The following is an 18,929-nucleotide window of genomic DNA, read 5'->3' as shown; positions in this document are numbered from 1 at the left end:
TCTGCACAAATGCACAGGACACAGCAGCTCAGCACACGGCCACCCGCTCATCCATCAACACCGCCACTCCCCTCCCTCGCCCTCCCCAAAACATCCACCCACGTCTCCGGCCGCGGCCTCCCCTCCTCCCCCAACCACCCCTCAACCTCATACCCAAACCCCAACAACCCATCCTCACCCCCCCACTCCGCCATCCCCGTCAACCCAACCGGCACCCTCCCCTGCCCCTCAATATCCTGATCCTCGGCATCCCCAAACCCCACAGGGACACTGATAGCCGGACACCCGACGAAGTTCGCCAGCCACGCATACTCCATGTTGCGAATCTGCTTGTTGCCGTCTGAACACCCGTACGCCAGATCTGCGTCGTTGATGCGCCAGCCTGCGTTGGGGGTTGTGGGCGTTACGATGATGAGGTCGGGGTGCTGCGCGTAGAGGTGCGCGAGGTGCTGCATGAGGAGGTGCCGGAGTTTCTGCGCTTGCAGGAGGTCGACGGCGGGGGTGCGCTTGCCGAGCGAGAGGAGGATTCTGTTTGGGGGCGTGAGTTGGGATACGGTGGGGATGCCGGAGGCGATTTCGGCGAGGATGGTCATTGCGTGGGCGAGTTGGCCGTCGTGGATTAGGGGGAGCGTGATGGGGAGTAGTGTGTAGCCGCAGTGGGTGGTGAGGTGGTCGATAGCTGCGCGACACGCGGTTTGCACGGCTTTGTCGGCGCGCGAGAACCAGGTGTCGTAGATGCCGAGGACTTTGTTGGTGCGTGGTGGGGACGGGGAGGGCGGGATGAAGAGCGCGGAGGAGCTGTGCTGGCTGTCGGGTTGCGCCATGATGCGGTATGCGAGTTCCAGGTCGACCATGTTGGCTGCCAATGGCCCGGCGACGCCGGTGGATATGGCAAGGTTGGAGCTGGGGCGCACACTGATGCGGCCGTGGGAGGTCTTCAGGCCGTAGAGGCCGCAGTATGCGGAGGGAATGCGCACGCTGCCGCCTCCGTCGTTGCCCATGGCGAAGGGGACGAGGCCCGCAGCGACGGCGTAGGCGCTTCCACCAGAGCTTCCTCCGCAGTAGTAGTGCTTACTATACGGGTTGCGAGGTGTGCCCCAGATGGGGTTGATGTTCGTCTAGGCATCATGTTATCGTCAGTCTCAATGACTTCCAGCTGAACGATAGCAAAGACATACCGTATCACACCCCAACTCATGCATCGTCGTCTTCCCCAAACAGATCGCCCCGGCCTCCAACCACAACTTCACACAGAAGCTCGTCACGTCCGCCTTGTTCGTAAAGTCGAGCTTCGAAGCCAAACACTTCCCATAACCAGTCAAATCTTCTTCATCCTTCACCGCCATCGGCACTCCGTCCAACGGGCCCAAGGGCTTCCCAGCCTTATACCTCGCCGTGCTCTCTTCCGCCGCTTTCCGCACGAGGTCGACCTTCGTCTGGAGAAAAGCAATCGAATGCTCGGTAGCATCTTTGACGTCCCGCCGGATCAGCGGCAGTAAAGTCTCGACGACCTGGAGCGGCGTCACGGAGCCGGATTTGTAGGCTTCATGGTAGTCTAGAGCAGAGTAGAAGGGACTCTTTGCCGGCTTTCTCGCCGTCCAGTCTTCGCTGTTGAGGGCTTGGATGTGCTGCTCGTTGGTACTGGCTGATGCCGATTCCGCACCACGACGAGCTTTGATGACTGTCGGGTCATATCGCGCGTCTACATCGTTGAGTTCTGGGCGGTCTCGTAGTTTGCCAAAGCCAGCGTTCGACCATAAGACGCCTTGCACGAAGCCCGAGGCGGCGACTCTGGAGATCGTGATTAGCGGAGAGCTCTCAGGGCGTCGTCCGGGGTCGAAACAGGAGAACGTACAGTTGAGACAAGTAGTGCAATGCCACGCCTCGCACCACCGGATTACTGTGGCAGAAGTCAGCTCGCCGTTCGTTTCATGCTTGCTGCTTGATTGCTGGAGTAGGGCGAGCGGACAGACCTTGGTGGCGGCGGAGCCTTGTATTCAAAGTCATACGCCTTTGCACTCGGGCGATTAATCCAGTACGTGCCTTCTTGATCTTTGTTTGCCATTCTGGATATCGCTCATTTTGTGCTGGGGAGTATGGCGTGTGGAAAGGAGGATCACGGGGTGAAGTCACGACCGCAAGTGGACACACAGATCGCCAAACGCCACCAGCGCTGGACCGACGTAGAACACACCTCGACCTCATTCATGCATGCGCAGGCAACATGCAATCACCACGAGATGGGACTCCGCAATCGTGAAAGGAGCGCACAAAACCATTCATTCCTAACCCACAATCCACATATTCTATCCGGCATCAACCACCAATAGCAACAAACCCAGCCCTTGACCGCACCCACCAGCACCACCATCCGAACCCACGCCATAACCTGCAAACTTTTTTGTATACTGAGTGAACCCACGCAACACCGCCCAACTCGCCAGAAGCCCGTCATGCACCGTGAGGGAAGAGGAAGCCCCCCACAATCTAAATGTATGTATTTTGCGCGCACGCCCCCGTCAAACAAGCAACCGGCCCGCCCGCCGTTCCCCCAAACCGTGCAGTTTCGCTGCTTGGCAGCAAATAAAACGAGAAGGCAGGGAATGAAAGGGAGACGCCGAAGCAAAACGTACCAAACACGTTCCCCGCGAAAGCGGAATTCAAACAATGAACGCAGCACAGGGTATCGTAACGACAAAAAAGCAAGTCGAAGGTCTTCGGGGCCCCAGTTTCTTGATCTCCTCCAGCGCACGCCGCGCGCACGTTTTCGTCCCAAAGCAAAAGATCCTCGACGCTCGGTCGTGTACGAGAGGTTCCCCGGTGTGCATGGAGCAGGAGAGAAATTCATCCTCGCTCCCAAGTGAAATGGACGCCGAGAACACCTCGCTAAACGACACCCGAAAGGCAATGTTTTCCTTTTCCCACCCGTTTCCCCCATTCCCAGGTCTATTGTGTTGCTTTCGGATTGCTGTTGCAGGTAAGGAAGGGGGGAGGGAGGAGACACGGCTCTCAGTAGCCCATCCCGTCATTCATCCCTAGTAAACCCGCACCGGCAACGTTGACCCCCATGCTTTGCGCATTGCCAAGCACGTTGGGCAGGTTTGGCGGATTCGCCTTCAGCTCCGGGTTGCAGGGCGGGCTATGCTGCCGATGGTACTTGAGGCCGTTCAAATTCTTGTAGCGCTTGCCGCACACCTCGCAACGGTACGGCTTCTCCTTCTCCATGCCCACGGTGCCCGGGTAGGGGATGGAGGTGGCGGGGTCGACGATGGAGAAGGTGCCGTCGGGGTTCTCTTTCAGCTGTTGGTTCTGGTGGCCGTGCTGTTTGTGGTACTTCAGACCGTTTTGGTTCTTGTACGCCTTCTCGCAGCCGATGACGGGACACTTGAAGGGCTTGACTTCCTCGCCCACAAAACCGCCGGCACCCGACAGGCCGTTGAGCAGCTGTTGTTCCCGTAGTCGCTTTGCGAGCTCGGAGTTGTTGCCGGCGTTGGCGTTGGCGCTGCCGTTGTTGTTGGCTTGCGCTCCGCCGAAGCGGTTCGCGTTGGCAAAACCTGGTTTGCTCAGCAGCCGCTTTGCGGGATCGTCAATGGTGCCGCTGGACCCACCGGTGTTGGCTGCACCATTGAGGCTGAGGCTGTTGAAGTCGGTCCCGCCTTGCATCAGCTGTGCGTAGTCGAGGCTGTTCAGGTCCATTTGATTGGTGTAGTCCAGGTTGCCTTGGACGGTTTGGGGGGAGTTGGGGATGGAGGTGTCCGGGGTGATGGTCTGCTGGGAGAGAGTTGTCGGCGTGCTGATGTTGGGAGTGTTGACGGAGGAGACGGTCGGGTTGTTCGGGAAGCCCTGTTGAGTTGCGTGTGGTGTAGTCGGACCATTGGAGTTCAGGCCCGGAGCTTGCTGGAAGGCGTTCGCCAGGTTGATGTTCACGCCAGCGCCTCGCGGCTGCTGTCGTCCAAAATGCGGTTGCGGCTGGAATTGTGTGCCTTGCGCCTGAGGTTGGGAGAGAATGTTGTCCTCCAACTCCATGCCGTCGAGGTTGTCGAACGTGCCAATGATCTGCTCATGTGACTGGCCACTGAATAACGGCGAGGGGTTTGCCGACATTTGCGGGACGCCACTCTGTTGTGCGAGACCGGCCTGTTGGGCTTGCGCCTGTTGCTGGACGGCCTGCGCAGTGCTCGTGGCGTTGGCCGCACGAGTGCTGGGGAACTGGAGATCCTTGGGCGTGCGGCCGATCGTCTGGTTGGGCTGTGCCGCATGCGCCTCCTCGTAGTGTTGCAATAGCTCGTGCATGGAGTCGAGGTGGATGTCGCAGCAGATGTAGTCTTTCATGTAGTTTGCCTCCATCTTGGGCAGGTAAGAGGAGGAGTGGAAAGAGGGTGATTGGAAGCCGTAAGGGGAGGTGCCGGTCATCATGATGTCGTCACGAATGAAACTGCCCATGGAGATGCCGCCCCAGCTCATGCCGCCCATGAGGCTGCCGGACATGCCCATGGCATGCGACTCGCGTCGGCCGGGTATTGCTCTCGCGCCATACGGCGTCGTGCCCAACATGGCGATGGATTCCTGTCGTTCCCTCGGCAGCGGCGCGAGGTCGTCGGAGCGCTCTTCACTGACTTCGTGCTTGACGTCGAGCTTGGGATGTTGGAGTTGAGAGGTGAGGTTGGAATGTTGGTTCCGCGGCGAGGAAGAAGTCTGCCTCGCCGTGGCGATGTCTATCGGCGACGCCGTGCCCGACATTCTAAATGCGGCAAGCTGTGGCGAAGCGGTGGGGAAGAGTGGGAAGTCGGCCGCGTCGGCTCCGCGAGTGTCGTCACCCTCGTCGTCCCAGGTGAAGAGGAGATCGTCGCTGGGGAGATGTTGAGTGGGTTCACGCTTGCGGCGCAGAGGGTGAGCGTTGCGCGGCGGAGGATGGGCGGTGACGGCGTGGAGGGGGAGGGGTGTGCTGACGGGCGTGCTCTCGACACTCGAACCTCGCCAACTCGAAGGAGGCGACTGCGATGAGTAGTTGGTCGCCAGGATGGGCGGAGGGGCGGGAGGGATGTCGGGGAGGGTGGGAGGATGTGTTGGTGATGGATGAGGTGGTGGTGGATGATGCAGCCAATTAATTGCCGAGCTGCTTAGCGTGAGCTTGTGGCCGGAGGTGGATTAAGCCAGGGCCGAATGTGGGCAGGCGTCGGCTGAGGCGGGCTGCGTCTACCACTTCGACATGGACGAATGTGCGCAACAGAGCATGAGGTGTGGATGGGAGAGGGGTGTTTACAGAGAGGAGAAGCCAGAGGAGAGAGCAGCGTGCACGCAGACAGACGGTCGGGATGCAGAAAGGCGGTCGGTCGGTCGAGCGAGATCGAGCGAGCAGGGAGACTAATAATACAATTGGAAGCCCGTCACCCGCCGCGGTCCTCTAGCCGGAAGTGCCAGACGGTCGTGACGTTGGACGGCTAATGCCCGGCCAATCACCGCCGCCGCGCCTGTTTCATGGGCATGGGAGGGCCTGCCTCGCTCCCTTGAGCCGGTCGCCATCTCAAATACAGCTACCGTAGATGGCCATCATCTACCACCCACCACCACCGCCTCCGTCGCCACCAGAGGCTCGCCGCTTTCGGGACGAGCTGACGCCCAGATCGCTGCCGAGCGCTGCCTTGCGTCCTGCACGGCTCGATGTCCGCAGCGTGCCAAGAGCTGCGGATACTTCCCCGTACATCCAAGCATGGTGGAAGGCGATGTGCATCCCACCCCTACCTGACCTGAATCATCCGCGCCTCGGTTGCAGGCAAGACACAAGTGCTTGGTAGGCGATCCTCCCCCGACCGCCCCGGCGCAGGTGCATTTCCGCCTTCGCAGTCGACTTGACGGATCGAAGGATAATGCCACCCTCCCAGCGTTGCAAGGCCAAGACACCACTTCCACGTTTGGTGGCGGTGGCCCCGGTGGCACCACAGCTCTCGTGTTGCTGCAAGTATACGTAAAACGAGCGTCTGGCCCGTCGCATCCGGCAGCCCCATGCGAGCGGCCCATCCCATCGCACTGGTGCGGCCAGGCTCTCCACTGTTTCACCCCAGCCGTTGGTGCCTTGCCTTCCCCATTCGGACGCCCAACTGGCCTCCGAAACGGGATGGTCTGCTTCCTCGGCTCTTCGGAGAGCCACGTTTGCGCAATCTGCCTCACTAGCCGTCCAGCCGGCCGGGTCGCGATTCAGCATCCCAGGCCATTCGACTAATTGCAGTACTTCACGGCGAGCGTAGCTCACGGTACATCTGAAGATGTACACGCTGACGTTCGTCATACCTGCGTAAGGCCAGCGTCTCCCGAGGCCGTGCGCTGTAGCATGCATGCAGGTACACAAGGCTGGGCGTATCATGTTCACTACAGCTGTCGATGATGGGGCCTCGTGCTTTTAGCCGGGATCAACAGAGCGATCATCAGGCCCGGCGCAGGACCACGGTATTCCCGCCCTCTCCTCTCCCAGCCTACATGATACGTCTCTGGAATTCCGCGTCTCTCAGCATCTCCCCAGAACTCCTGCCCACAATGATCAGTAATAACAAAGACCCCAATTCTCGGCTTTAGCCTGATCCCTGGGAGTCCGACAAATTGTTGAACGGGAGATCCGGAAAATTATCTTTTACTATTTCCAGCCCCCACCCACCCATGCCACCCCATGCCTAGGCTGTCTCCTGCTGACCTGAATATGTATTGTGTCCAGTACTGATCGGCAGCGGCAGCGACCGTCCCGAACGCTTCCGCCGTGCTGGTAACTACTCGAGCTCGAGCTAATATGTAATGAGGATCGTAGCGTGCAGGCTGCCATGCCACTTGACCGGCAGATGCCGTGTCGGTGGTCGTGTGCTTCAACATCCCACTGTGTCGCATCTCATTCGCCAGAATTGGCACAGCTGAACGAGTGGGATGTATTGGTCGTATCCTACACTGGAGATTACGCGTAAGGAGAAGTGGTCCTAGAGCGCACGAGAGTCCAGACCCATCGCCACGCCGAGGCTCATATGATACAGGCCCAGGAACACGACGGAGGCGTTGCTTTTCCCAACGTTTGCTATCTCGTGAAGACACGTTCGAGGGCACGCAGATCTTTGATCCACACCTGTCGGAGCAAGTGAGTGGTGTGGGTAGGATAGTGGACACGCAAGGCTCGGCTTTCACTCGGCGAGGCATCGGCAGACGTGATGAGACAGGCAGTTGGACGGGCAGTGCTTCTACTTCCCGGGCAGCCTTGCGATTACCGCGGCATCATTGATTTCACGTCCTGCGCAGCACCAACGAGTGCATTCTGGGAGATGGCGGGATGGAATACCATACACACATCCACAGGCTGTTGGCTTGCCCTTTCGGGCGATTGGGCCTCGTCTGGTCACGTGCTCACGTGTCAACGCCGGCAGTGGAGCCTCCCAACTACCTCACTTGTGCTACTTCTAGCAGATCTCTGCGAAAGGATGGGAAGGAAGGGATGTCAGACGCAGCTGTCATGCAGCCCACGACAGCCTTCCTGTAGCGTTGTTTGACTGACAGTGCGACGCAATGCAGTGATAGGATGAAGAGGACGGACGGGGCTCGCTTGATGTGTTGTCCGCCCCACTTTTCCTCATCTCGCGAGCGGGCAGTGGCTGGAACGTGATCTCGGTACGTCCACCTCGCCCTCCCACGCGCCGCAAGCACACCGCCCATTGTACGGCGCATTCTCGCAACAGACTGTGGTACGGCTGTCCCATTCCGCCTGGATTATGTTCGCGACTCCGATTGCGGGCATTCGACGGCGCGCGACACCCGCGCACCATCCGCAGTAATGGCCGACGCCATCGAAGCATTCCTCGCGCAGCATCAACAAGGCGAGGAGCCTCACATTCCACCGCGTCACTCGACATGCTGCTGCGGCAACGACGCCTGCCCCTACTTGAAACACAACCAGGCCGCGCTGGATGGGTTGGAGAGGGACGTTTCCACCGCCGCCCGGCTGGGTCAGGTACGTTCAATTCCAGCATTATCTTTATCCATACCCCAATCCATCTTGTGCCGAGTCGGTCCAATTTCCTCGCGTTGGCATGGCCGTTACGTCTGTCCCAGGCGTGGTTGACTGGGCCAGTTGAATCCTGCAGGATCCTGCACTCCGCAATCATTGACAGCTTCGTTTCCCACCTGCATACACATGCGTTCTGCTTCTTCTTTGTGCCAACATGGCGTCGCAACCACCACCACCCAAGATGGCAGACATGGATCCGCTGACCTTTGCGCTGCAGGCGCTGTTGATGCGCCATGAGGCCTACATCGCCGACTCGGAGAACGAGCGCAAGGACATGGCGGCGCAGATTGAGTCGTTGGCGGCAGATAAACAATCGCTCGAAAGGCGCAACGCCGATTTTGTCGAGGAGAACCGCAGCCTATTGAACCAGCTCGAAGCCCTCAACACTGCTGTTACCGAGTCCGACGCGCATGTCGCCAACCTGCAAGCAACACTTACTTCGACGCAGCAAGAGATGCAACGCTTGGCCCAGCTTGCATCGAGGACGGAGAGCTTGGAGCGCCAACTAGCGGAGTTTGAGCAAGAGCAGGCTATCTGGCAATCAAAGATGGAGGAAAAGGAACTCTCGGAGAGGTCGGCGTTGCGGAGATGGCAGACGGCGGAGCGTACCTTGGCGCAGATACAGGATCAAATTGAGCAGATCGAGCGCGAGGCGAAGGAGGAGCGCGAGAGGCATGCTGAAATTGTCGGACGTATGGAGAGGAGGCGCGTGGTAGAGCAGGAGTTGGGATCGGCGGCCGGACGTCTGAAGAGCGCTGCTGCGCTCAAGAACGCAGACCGAGACGCTACCAACGATGGCGTCGTGTCGCACTTTGTCAAGGATATCTTGCAGGACAACGCCAATCTGCAGACCGGCATTGTGGAGCTGCGTGAAATGCTCAACAACTCGAATGAGGAAGTGGAGAATTTGCGCAATCAATTATTGCTGCACCAACCTACGGATGAGAGCGAGGACGTGCCGCTGCCTAGCGCTGAGCGAAAGGATCTGGGGCTGGAGATGAACAGAGCGAAATCACAAGAACTGCACGTACACCACCACTACCACGCGCCGCCAGCCGCGCCAAAAGCACCACCTTTGCGGCGACCGAAGAAGAAGCGATACAGTGTCTACTCCACTGGCCAGTACACTCCGTCCTCTGGAACCAGCACCCCACGTTCGTCCGTATCCTACAACACGCCCAACTCCGCCGCCGCAATCTTGCAACAAACCGCCGCCAGCGTCCCGCCGTCGGCAGGAGGGAAGCGATGGTCCATGCAGTCAGCGGCGACGTACCACTCAATACTCGCATCGCCCGGACCCAGCTCGCCGTCCAACCGAACTTCCTCTGTCTATGAACGCGTCTTTAGCGATTTTGGACAGGACTCTTCACGACCTACTACGCCAGATACTGACGAGCCGGGTTCACCGTTGCTAGCGCCCATGCACTCCAGGAAGAACTCTGCGAGCTGGTCACGAACGTATAGTGCGCCGGTTGCGTTGCGGCATGGCTTCAAGAGCAGTGCTGCCATTCCGTCATTAGACTCGATCATGAGCATGGAAGAGCTGCCTAAAATCGCACCACCGCCGACACAGGAGGACCCGATTCCGGAGGAGAGCGAGAGAGACGACGACAACAACGAGCCCGAATGGCAAGAAGACGAAGATTCCAGCGCCGAAGAGCCACACTCCAACACCCCGCCACCTATCTCCACCATCGCCATCCACCATCAACCCTTCCAACCCTCTCTCCGCCGCGCCGCCTCCCACGAATCTCTCCTCTCAGTCTCAGGCATGGACATCCACACCCTCAAATCCCGCCCCTCGCAGCTCCTCGCCCCCTACGCCAACCGCGCCCTCACCTCCCAAGCCGTCATCAGCGACACCACAGCGCACGCCACGCGGCCCGTGCCCCTGACGTCCCGCTCTTCCACTGCAGCTACTGGTCGCAGTTTGCTGAGCGGGATGGCTTCCGAGCAGCGCCAGCAGGCTGCTGCCGTGTTGAGTCGACCTGCTGCTGCTGCGGGACTGGGGAAGAAGGTTGGTGGATGGGTTTTTGGGAGGTGGGGGGCTACGCCTGCGCCTAGTACTACGGCTGCGACAACGACGATGAAGACGGGTGGGGAGGTGAGACCTGTTGGTGCTGCTGCTGTCAAAGGAAAAGCGACAGACGTGAGCGGCACCAATGCTGCTGCCTCCAGCAAAACCAGAGCAACGAGCGCGGACGTAAGAAGCGTCAGTATCACCACCGCCGCCAAAGGAAAGGCGGACGTGGGCGGCGCCGGGACTGCAGCCGCCGTCCCCAAAGGCAAAGCAATGCGTGTCGTGAGTGATGGCGCGATCGCGGCAGGAGAGAAATCGGCGCCGACCATGCCGAAAATACCAAAAGTGCGCTCACCTGGGATCAACCAGTCAGGGCCTCTCCTGGGCTTTTTCGAGGAAGTCAGAACGCTGCCTGCGGCGCCGGTATTGAAAAGTCTGGACGAGGAGGCATTGAGGGATGTGTTGGGTGAATGAATGATTGGTCGATGATTGAAGGAAAGGAAGGACTCGTTGGTGGATTTGGGAAGTGTGCTGTTATGAGCGATGATACCCCATCCATGTCCCTTTCTTGGCGACAGGATATTCAAGAATATGCAAATCCGATACTATTCGTCTATTCGTGTGTCACAATCTAGCAAGGGCCCTTCCCCGCGTGCAGCATTCGCTCACTTCTTCTGGCCCACGATAACCCACATAATCCAATGCGTGCCCGGTTCAAAACCTGGATCATACGTCCGACGGAAATCGGCCACCACTTCCTGCGCTTTCTCCGCGCCCCGCTGCGCCCCACACACTTTGGTGATCATCAGAGGGAACATGGCAGACAGTTGCCCCGCCATGCCGTCAAACTGCGGCTGGCCCTCCACCGGCTTGGGCGGGAACGGGTACTGAAAGTCCTGCACATTCTCGAACGGCGCGGAGCGCAGGAGAGCGGGCAGCTTGCGCCCGATTTGCATGTCGAGGCTGCTCGCTCGGGTGTCTTGCAAGAAGGCGTCGTACCATTCCATCTTCAACGGCTTCTCATCCGGCGCGAGGAGGTCCATGTCGATCTCGTGCAGCTCCAGGTAGCCGCCGGGCTTCAAGAGGCGGGAGACGGAGGAGACGTGCCCTGGCCAATCGCTCACGCCCATGACTAGCAGGCGCTCGAAGATGTAGTCGAAGGACTCCGGTTCGAAGCGAGGGTCCTGGCCGATGAGGTCGACGACGTTGGCCTGGACGTATTCGAGGTTGGGGTGTTTGCCGTGCCGCGACTCAGGCACGGGAGCGAGATCCACGCCAATCACGTGCGCGTTGGGATATGTGGTCGCGAGCAGGGCGGTGATTGCTCCGGTGCCGCAGCCGCTGGACGAGAGATTCAGCTCGTGGTCTTGTGGACGTGGTGGAGATTACAATGGCTGGACGGGTTCACCTACATGTCTAGAATCCTCTTGGGGTTCGAAGGCGCGGCGTGGAGCGGCCGGTTGTTCATGATGGCCGCCAGACTCGCCGACTGGGTATCCAGCCGCTCGTGTTCCGGCTGATCTTTTGGGAGGTGGTAGCGGCTGCCGTCCTGGAAGGCACGCTTGGTCGGGTCTTCATCCCACTGAGACATGGTGGCGAACGAGATGCGGGTTTGGGCAAGGTGAAGCAAGCGATGTTCCGGTGGAAGGCTCCGTTTCCACTTTGTCTACAGCACGACGTTGTTGATTCATAAGTATTTATAAGTTGCTTTTGGCCCACTCGGCTACTGGTGGATCGGGGGACGTCATGGTTGCAGACCAGGTGAGGCTGAAATCCCGAGGTTCCCAGGTTGCTAGCGACGGACTCCGTTCAGCCCTCCTTAGCATCGCTTCAGGTTGGATGATATTGTCATCCAGAGCCTATGTCGCCTCGACGCGGTAAGCAAGGAGTATAGACGGGCCGGGATTAATGTATCTTCCATAAGCCTTTCGCAGGGGGAGGTGAATCCTTCTGCAGGCACTTACTGGAGTGCACAGTTAAGCTCACGCTAGTGGCCCTCGCCGAACCTTAAATACTTGAGGCAGATCTGCACTACACATTTCGTTCTTGCAAGCCTTGTCAATCTTCACCCACTCACAAGCTGCATATTCTACAGATTCACGTCCACTTTGAAAGAGAGTCGGAATCAATGCGTGATTGGGCATTGGTAGCCCTAGGGCTGGCGTGAAGTTGCGTTCAGCGTGTCGTGTGTGGGGACCACAGCATCTGAAATCGTGACTCGTATTTGCCAGCGGTGGCTTCCTTCGCTGACGCGGTCACACGCTCGAGAAGCAAAAGTAGCGGGCCCCTGGTATCCACTGCCTCCAACGAGTCACAAACATGGAACAAGAATCTGTCATGCAACTTCGCCCTCAGGATGGCGTAGCTGCGCAGACGGTGTTCACTCACACGGCAAACCCGGAGACACTGGATCAAACACCGCACCACGATCGCTCTGGTGCCATCGCTGACACCAAAATGGAATCGGACGATAACGACGACGATGATGAAGGGGTGTCGTTGATCACCAATCAATCCTCCGTTCAAACACACGTGACGGCCTCAATCGATGACCTCAACAGGGATGCAAGGTACCTTCAGATTTCGCCTACCAACCCTGCCGACATTTCGACAGTATGGGAACTGCCTGTCTCACCACTCAATTTCCGGCTGTCTGTGCTCAAGAAGCAATATGGTGTCACAAAACCCATGGCCGTCTCGTACCACAGGAACTGCCACCTCATCTCTCGACACTGGCACTGTCATCCGTGCGATATGATACCACCCTCATTACGGGAATCCACGCCGTACTCCCTCGCTCTTCTCATTACCCTCAGGCATGTGGCAAGCCATACGAAATTGGATCTGCCCAAGGCTCAATCCATGCTTCTCCAATCCTGGCAAGAACGCATCGAACGATTGAAAGCGAGAGTTGAGGATGCTCCTACGTTCTTCGCGTCCAGCACAGCAGAGCGGGTATATGCTCCTTGCGAACCAACAATCATCGAACACACACCAGGTCTGACTCTGGACGATGCCATAGGTGCTCTTAAGTCTTCCAGAAAGGGAGGCTTTGCCAACAAGCAGAAGTTGGCGACGGAGCCGTCGGGGCAGGCAAATGTCGAAACGACTTCCAGGTTGGCTCGCCGCAAGGCTATCAGAGCTGAAAAAAGAGAACGTTTCAGGCGAGAGGCGATCGCTGGGCTAGCAGGGGAACCTCGGCGTGCAAGACGGACTAGGAGCGGTGATCAGCTCGTTGATATTGAGATCGGAAGTCGGACGGATGATGGTACAGTCCCACCGAACAGTCCTGATCTACTCACCCAAGTCGTTGGATCAATGGAGCCTGCTCGCCCTGGACTTCCAAGAGGTGGCGTACAGACGGTACAGCGAACAGAGCAACCGGATCAAAGCTCCCGCTACAATTCCAAGCAAGACCGGTACGAGGATAGCCTGATGAGTCGCATGTTGGACCATGTGGAAATCGACAACTACGAGAGGCGCAAGGCGAGGACGGTGAAGCTGATGCAGAGAGGTGCGAGCCGCAAGCCCTCCCAGCCCAACTCGATGCCACTCGAGAAGATGGACTTCAACTCGCTGCCGACACTGCAGACGGAGTATCCCAGGACCGACAAGGTGGCCCTTGAGAAATTGGGCCAATTGTCGCTTGACGCTACACCGGATTGAGGCTGCGCCGCTAAATCTCTAAGATGAATGAGAGAGGTCGTTAAGTTGGGGGCGCTTGCAATTGGGAAAGGCTGCCATCAGGATTCATGCGGCTAGGTCTTGGCTTTGATCTCCTGGCTGGAGAGGTACGACGGCACGTGTAACGTAGTAGACGAGCTTTCATCTCCCACTTCTGGAGAAGAATTACGAAATGCCCTCTGGAAAAATATGAACACTGACTGAAATCCGCAAGCCATCTCTGCCATGACCCTTTACACTGCTCACTAGTCCGAACCGTCGACGGTGTCTGGACTACTTCTGTACTCGCTCTCGTCCTCGAAATTGCTCCCATCCCTTTCCAGTTGGCTTTGATGCTCATTCTATGATTCTGTCTCCTCCTCCAAACTATCAGATGAAGGCTCGCTGCATATCTATTGGAAGCTCTGCTGTGACGTTGGAGCTCTGGCGCTCTCCGCCCCCACATCTCCACACATAGCGGCCCACACCTCCAACCCCACAATCCCCAGCACTTAGCCTTGCCGAGCGATCACATTCATGAAACTTGAACATCTGGGCATCCTGACTCCATCAAAACACGGGCCTGCAGAACGACTGGACACCATGTTACCACCGCTCATCGCTCTCGAGGAGCATTTCTTCTCCACCGGCGTTCTGAACGCCCTCACTGAAACCTACCAAGAACAGTTCAAGCACGTCCCAGGCCTCCGCGACAAAATCGCCGACCTGGACCAGCTCCGGCTGAGCGATATGGACAAGAACGAAATCTCAATGCAAGTCATCTCGCACGCCTGCGTTCCCGGCGGCCCAACTGTCCAGCAATGTATCGAAGGCAACGACCAGTTAGCCGCCGCTTGCAAAAAGCATCCCAACCGCTTCGCTGGCTTCGCAGTGCTGCCGATGGCTGACGCGGAGGAATCTGCTCGCGAACTGGAGCGAACGGTGCGAGAGTTGGGCTTCGTGGGTGCGTTGATCGACAATCGCGCGCAGGAGAAGTATTACGATGGCGCGGAGTATGATTGCGTGTGGAAGCAAGCGCAAGACCTCGATGTCCCCATCTACTTACATCCCACTTGGCCGGCGGAGAGCATGGCTGCTCAATTTACGGGGAACTTCACGAGCGGAGCGAGCAGGAGTCTAGGGGCGTCTGGCTGGGGCTGGCATGCTGATTGCGGTTTGCATGTCTTACGACTGCACGCTGCGGGAGTGTTCGACAGATTCCCTCGACTGAAGATCATACTGGGGCACTTTGGCGAAATGTTGCCCTTCCAGCTGCAGCGCATCTGCAACCTGAGTGTGCGGTGGGGAGAAATCCAGCGAGATTTTAAGACGGTATGGCAGGAAAATATCTGGATCACGACGAGTGGAGTGTGGTCTTTGGATCCGTTGCGATGCATTTTGCATAATACGCCGATTGACCATATCATGTTTAGCGTGGACTATCCGTTGGAGAAGAACGAGAATGGATTGATGTGGATGAAGGAGTTGGAGCAGAGCGGACTTGTGGCGAGTGAGCAGTTGGAGATGATTGCTTATAAGAACTCGGAGAAGCTGTTGAAGGTGAAGGCGCCGGCAAGGTGATGTGCCCATGGGTTGGCGATTGACTGTCTGGTCAACGTCTTCGTCGTCGCCTGATGGATCGCAGTTCCTGCATCGTTAGTGGGGTCGAGAAGCGCGGACGGCGCTAGTGGCGGCAAGAGTGCATGCATCAAGGCAGCATCTCTCCATCATCCATCCGTATACCTTCTCCATACGCATCACAAAGCACCCGTCCACAATTGCGGACCATGGAGCTGCGGGCGATCCAACCACCCTGAGTCGATGCACACCCAAGCCCCAGATGCCCCGCGCATTGACTTCCGCCTCAAAGGCAGGGAGGGTGATAAAGTATGACTCCTTCCAGTCTAGTCAGCGATCCCTTGCCGGCGCAGTGAAACACCAGACCGTGCTGCCGACATCCCCGGATTTGGAAGAGGCCCCCTGGCGGCCGCGTTTGACTCAGAACCTGGCCGGCCGGTGCACGGTTATCGGCGTCTCGTGATATGGAGTTCTTTTCGCGTTATTGGCTGCAGCCACTTTACGCGTCGAATCGCGTCTCCTCCCGTCTGCCACCCTCCTTCCCTTTTCGACTTGTGCACCGTCAAGGTTCGCCCTTGTTGCATGGGCGGGGCGAGGTGAGGGCATGGATGATTACAGTGAGTGTGGTGGTGTCTGTGTTGGTTTCCTTTTTCATTTTGCGGGAAGTGTGGCCTGCTTTGAGGAGACCCCGGGCAGAACAAGAGTATAAATAGCCATCTCTTCCTCCACCTTCTTATCAGCATTTCGCTGCGTCCTTCTCATCCAGAACCAACTACGCCGCTTGACTCGTTCCAACCATGTTTGCCAAATCCTGTCGTGAGAGCTTCTCCTACCGAGCCGGAAAGGCCACGAGCAAGAAGAAGGAGCGGTCGTTCCGAGACAAGGACTTGACTCGTTCGAGAACCATGTTCATTCCACAGACAACCAAGCCATCTCAGTCACAGAGTCCGTCAAGCTCCAACCCAACCTCGCCGTAAGTCTGGTCGCTGATAGCAGCTCATCATGGTCCAGTCAACTAACACTTTCAAAGCAACCTCAACTCCTCCATCGTGACCATAAGCGTAGGCGCCTCATCGCGACTCTTTGCCGCTCATGAAGACGTCTTGTGCAAGTCTCCCTACTTCGCTCACATGTGCCGTGCCCACTTCTTCGAGACGTCGGGCAAACGCCTCGATCTCCCGGATGAAGAGCCTGAGATCTTCTCCGCTGTGCTCGAGCATCTCTACAAAGGCGACTACACCCCCAAGCTAGCATTCGACAAGAAGCGAGCCAGCTGGTACCTCGAAGACGGCGTGAGCGAACGAGGCGAGAACGCAATATACCTCGGCGAGGTAGTCGGCACCGTCCTGAAAGACACCATCATCTACGTAAGCCCCTCCCCTCCACCCTCTCACATCCATCCCTAACTTCTTCACCCCAGTGCTCCGCCCAACGCTACAACCTCCCCGACCTCCAACGCCTCGCGCTGAAAAAGCAAGGCCTGCAAACCGGCGTGCAATGCAGCACCATCCTCGCCTCCGCCCGCTTCGCCTACGCCCACACGCCCGCCAGCGACTCCAAGCTGCGGGCGCACTACCTCGCGCTCATCATCCGCAGTCGCAATACGTTCAAGCGAAGTGGTACCATGCAGATGGAGATGCAGAAGGGTGGGACGCCGTTGTTCTTTGACTTGTTTGTTGCGTTGGTTAATCATCTTGTAAGTTGTTGTGATCCTTGGGCAGGTGACATGCGTGTGAGACGGTGGCTGACTGGAACGTCTTTGCTAGGATGATATTGCGGGCGTCGCCAAGTCGCCGCGGTAGGCTGTCGTCTCCTACTACAGCTGGGAGGTCTTTGGGCTCTGGCAATCACCAATGTGAGTTCGCCATGTTGTCTTTCATTGGCGTTGGGATATTACGGGACTTGTATGATATCGGCTCTTACTCAATTTCATATGCTTGATACTGCTAGATGCTATATGTTATAGCACTCTCTACCTTTCATGACCCAAAGATACTCTATTCAGTCCTAATATGGGTGGATAAACTTGACGTTTCAGGATGACAAGACCTCGTCCAACACCTTCACAAAGCCTCGGATTTCCTCCTCTGTATAACCGTCAGCCTTGCACCTCGTAGCATGTAAAGCCACTCGTAGCCACTCACCGGTATTGTAATGCACCAGAGACACTCGAATAACCCCATCGACAGGATCCAAGCCCAACACATCCTGCACCAAGCGGTTCGAATAGAAAGACCCCCATCGGAAGCCATAATTGCTCTTCGCTTCCACAGCCTCGACCACCTCACGACTACTCCTCCCCTCAACAACAAAACTAATCACGGGGACTCGCTTCTGCTTATCCGCAACCGGCTCGCCACAGATTCTTATCCGCCCGGCCTTCGAGTTCAAATAGTCGATCAGAATCGCCTGCAGCCGTTCTTCATGATCGGCAATCTCGTCCCACGGGATGCGCTTGAGGTACTCGACAACGTGCGGAATACTGGCAGTTAGTTCGTAGTTTGCGGCTGCGAGGCCGAGGGTGTAGGAGAGCTCGTTGACGGGGTGGAAGAAGTGGCCGAGCGTGCGGAGGTGTTTTTGCGCGGCTTTGGAAACGTAGAGGTTGGCGACGTGCGGGCCGTAGACTTTGTACCATGAGAAAGAATAGATGTCGACTTCCAATTCCTTGACATCGACTTGTCGGTGCGGAGCAAATGCCACGGCGTCCACGACGAGCAAAGCACCGACTTCATGCACGGCTTGAGCGATCGCTTTGACATCGTTGATCGTGCCGAGGATATTACTCGTGTGCGTGACGGCGACGAGTTTCGTCTTGGGACTGAGCAACTTTCGCAAGGTGGGAAGCTCGACGTGCGGGTTCTGCTTGTCGAGTTCCGGGGCGTACCATCTCAACGTGCAGCCGCGGTCGGTGGCCAGCTGGATCCAGGAGGCGATGTTGGCTTCGTGGTCGAGTTTGGAGACGATGATCTCATCTCCAGGCGAGACGTAGTTGTACAGGGCCTGGGAGACGTTGCGGAAGAGTTGAGTGGTTGAGGGGCCTGGAAGTGTACCAAGTCAGCCAACGATGCTCATTCGAAAGGGACTGGACAGGATCATTGTCGTCACCTACCTATCACCACTTCCTCTGGTTGGGCATTGATATACTTCGCCACGGCTTCGCATCCCACCTGAAAGAGCCTGGTGGATTCCTGGGCTACGGGATAGCTCGCTCCGAGTTGGACATTGTTCGATGATAAGTAGTCGGAAACGCTGGCCAATGTCAGTTCGCCACACCGGAGCTCAACGAATGCGTGCAGTCCTTACGATGTGATGACTTCTTGAAGCACTTGGCTTCCTTTTTACGAGACACAATCAGCTTGGTTAAGTGCAACAATACGAGTCGTCCCAACTTACCACCGGCATTGTCAAAGTAGATTTGCTTGTGCTGCAACGCAGGGAAATGCTTCCGCAGTGCGGAGACGTCGAATTGGGTACTCATGATTCTTTCAATGCAAGATATGTGTTTCGATATGCGATGTGCAAGTGTTGCAACGCATACAAGGTATCTCAATGTGGTCCCGAAAGAAGTGGAGTAGACTGGATTTACGTAATCTTCCATCTCCACCCGATGTGTTGTCTTCGCATCAACTCGGT

At 57.4% G+C, this 18,929-nt stretch overlaps 9 protein-coding genes across 9 annotated transcripts; 4 read left to right on the top strand and 5 right to left on the bottom strand.

Moving 5' to 3' along the window:
- Positions 1 to 47: 47 nt before the first annotated feature.
- On the bottom strand, positions 48 to 2,065 carry BDY17DRAFT_324225 (amidase signature domain-containing protein; the record flags this gene model as incomplete). Its single annotated transcript, XM_033737153.1, has 4 exons — positions 48 to 1,118; positions 1,179 to 1,791; positions 1,856 to 1,900; positions 1,974 to 2,065. 4 exons carry the CDS (start codon positions 2,063 to 2,065, stop codon positions 48 to 50), a joined length of 1,821 nt encoding a protein of 606 aa, XP_033590069.1.
- A 66-nt stretch (positions 2,066 to 2,131) lies between these two features.
- BDY17DRAFT_148800 (uncharacterized protein) lies at positions 2,132 to 3,137 on the bottom strand. The gene has a single exon (XM_033729604.1). The coding sequence runs from the start codon at positions 2,936 to 2,938 to the stop codon at positions 2,231 to 2,233; it is 708 nt and encodes a 235-aa protein (XP_033590068.1). The 5' UTR covers positions 2,939 to 3,137; the 3' UTR covers positions 2,132 to 2,230.
- Positions 3,010 to 4,740, bottom strand: BDY17DRAFT_324224 (uncharacterized protein; the record flags this gene model as incomplete). The annotated part of the gene is made up of 1 exon (XM_033737152.1): positions 3,010 to 4,740. One exon carries the CDS (start codon positions 4,738 to 4,740, stop codon positions 3,010 to 3,012), a length of 1,731 nt encoding a protein of 576 aa, XP_033590067.1.
- Positions 4,741 to 7,801: 3,061 nt separating this feature from the next.
- On the top strand, positions 7,802 to 10,529 carry BDY17DRAFT_250087 (uncharacterized protein; the record flags this gene model as incomplete). Its single annotated transcript, XM_033731031.1, has 5 exons — positions 7,802 to 7,978; positions 8,253 to 9,138; positions 9,694 to 9,931; positions 10,019 to 10,098; positions 10,273 to 10,529. The coding sequence occupies 5 exons, from the start codon at positions 7,802 to 7,804 to the stop codon at positions 10,527 to 10,529; spliced, it is 1,638 nt and encodes a 545-aa protein (XP_033590066.1).
- A 131-nt stretch (positions 10,530 to 10,660) lies between these two features.
- Positions 10,661 to 12,092, bottom strand: BDY17DRAFT_353648 (S-adenosyl-L-methionine-dependent methyltransferase). Its single transcript, XM_033738237.1, has 2 exons — positions 11,468 to 12,092; positions 10,661 to 11,396 (listed from the first exon to the last, which is right to left on the bottom strand). Exons 1-2 carry the CDS (start codon positions 11,644 to 11,646, stop codon positions 10,721 to 10,723), a joined length of 855 nt encoding a protein of 284 aa, XP_033590065.1. The 5' UTR covers positions 11,647 to 12,092; the 3' UTR covers positions 10,661 to 10,720.
- Positions 12,093 to 12,114: 22 nt separating this feature from the next.
- Positions 12,115 to 13,944, top strand: BDY17DRAFT_297506 (uncharacterized protein). The gene has a single exon (XM_033733610.1). It carries the CDS (start codon positions 12,375 to 12,377, stop codon positions 13,719 to 13,721), a length of 1,347 nt encoding a protein of 448 aa, XP_033590064.1. The 5' UTR covers positions 12,115 to 12,374; the 3' UTR covers positions 13,722 to 13,944.
- A 377-nt stretch (positions 13,945 to 14,321) lies between these two features.
- On the top strand, positions 14,322 to 15,299 carry BDY17DRAFT_249622 (uncharacterized protein; the record flags this gene model as incomplete). The annotated part of the gene is made up of 1 exon (XM_033731001.1): positions 14,322 to 15,299. The coding sequence occupies one exon, from the start codon at positions 14,322 to 14,324 to the stop codon at positions 15,297 to 15,299; it is 978 nt and encodes a 325-aa protein (XP_033590063.1).
- Positions 15,300 to 15,926: 627 nt separating this feature from the next.
- Positions 15,927 to 17,214, top strand: BDY17DRAFT_148619 (BTB/POZ domain-containing protein). The gene is made up of 4 exons (XM_033729603.1): positions 15,927 to 16,269; positions 16,327 to 16,663; positions 16,717 to 16,992; positions 17,063 to 17,214. Exons 1-4 carry the CDS (start codon positions 16,094 to 16,096, stop codon positions 17,096 to 17,098), a joined length of 825 nt encoding a protein of 274 aa, XP_033590062.1. The 5' UTR covers positions 15,927 to 16,093; the 3' UTR covers positions 17,099 to 17,214.
- Positions 17,215 to 17,330: 116 nt separating this feature from the next.
- BDY17DRAFT_310483 (pyridoxal phosphate-dependent transferase) lies at positions 17,331 to 18,774 on the bottom strand (the record flags this gene model as incomplete). Its single annotated transcript, XM_033735440.1, has 5 exons — positions 17,331 to 17,383; positions 17,441 to 18,334; positions 18,406 to 18,545; positions 18,600 to 18,630; positions 18,690 to 18,774. The coding sequence occupies 5 exons, from the start codon at positions 18,772 to 18,774 to the stop codon at positions 17,331 to 17,333; spliced, it is 1,203 nt and encodes a 400-aa protein (XP_033590061.1).
- Positions 18,775 to 18,929: the final 155 nt, after the last annotated feature.

Source organism: Neohortaea acidophila (assembly GCF_010093505.1).
Source record: "Neohortaea acidophila strain CBS 113389 unplaced genomic scaffold BDY17scaffold_5, whole genome shotgun sequence".
Classification (NCBI taxonomy): domain Eukaryota; kingdom Fungi; phylum Ascomycota; class Dothideomycetes; order Mycosphaerellales; family Teratosphaeriaceae; genus Neohortaea; species Neohortaea acidophila.
The sequence above is the reverse complement of the archived record's forward strand: the minus strand, read 5'-3'. Positions and strand labels throughout refer to the sequence as shown.

Excerpts from the sequence above, each read along its gene's own strand:
- BDY17DRAFT_148800 (XM_033729604.1), bottom strand. The coding sequence starts at position 2,938 with ATGGGGGAAACGGGTGGGAAAAGGAAAACATTGCCTTTCGGGTGTCGT.
- BDY17DRAFT_353648 (XM_033738237.1), bottom strand. The coding sequence starts at position 11,646 with ATGTCTCAGTGGGATGAAGACCCGACCAAGCGTGCCTTCCAGGACGGC. Across the intron at positions 11,397-11,467 it reads CCCAAGAGGATTCTAGACAT|CGGCTGCGGCACCGGAGCAA; the intron begins GTAGGTGAACCC and ends TCTCTCGTCCAG.
- BDY17DRAFT_297506 (XM_033733610.1), top strand. The coding sequence starts at position 12,375 with ATGGAACAAGAATCTGTCATGCAACTTCGCCCTCAGGATGGCGTAGCT.
- BDY17DRAFT_148619 (XM_033729603.1), top strand. The coding sequence starts at position 16,094 with ATGTTTGCCAAATCCTGTCGTGAGAGCTTCTCCTACCGAGCCGGAAAG. Across the intron at positions 16,664-16,716 it reads TGAAAGACACCATCATCTAC|TGCTCCGCCCAACGCTACAA; the intron begins GTAAGCCCCTCC and ends TCTTCACCCCAG. Across the intron at positions 16,993-17,062 it reads TTGCGTTGGTTAATCATCTT|GATGATATTGCGGGCGTCGC; the intron begins GTAAGTTGTTGT and ends CGTCTTTGCTAG.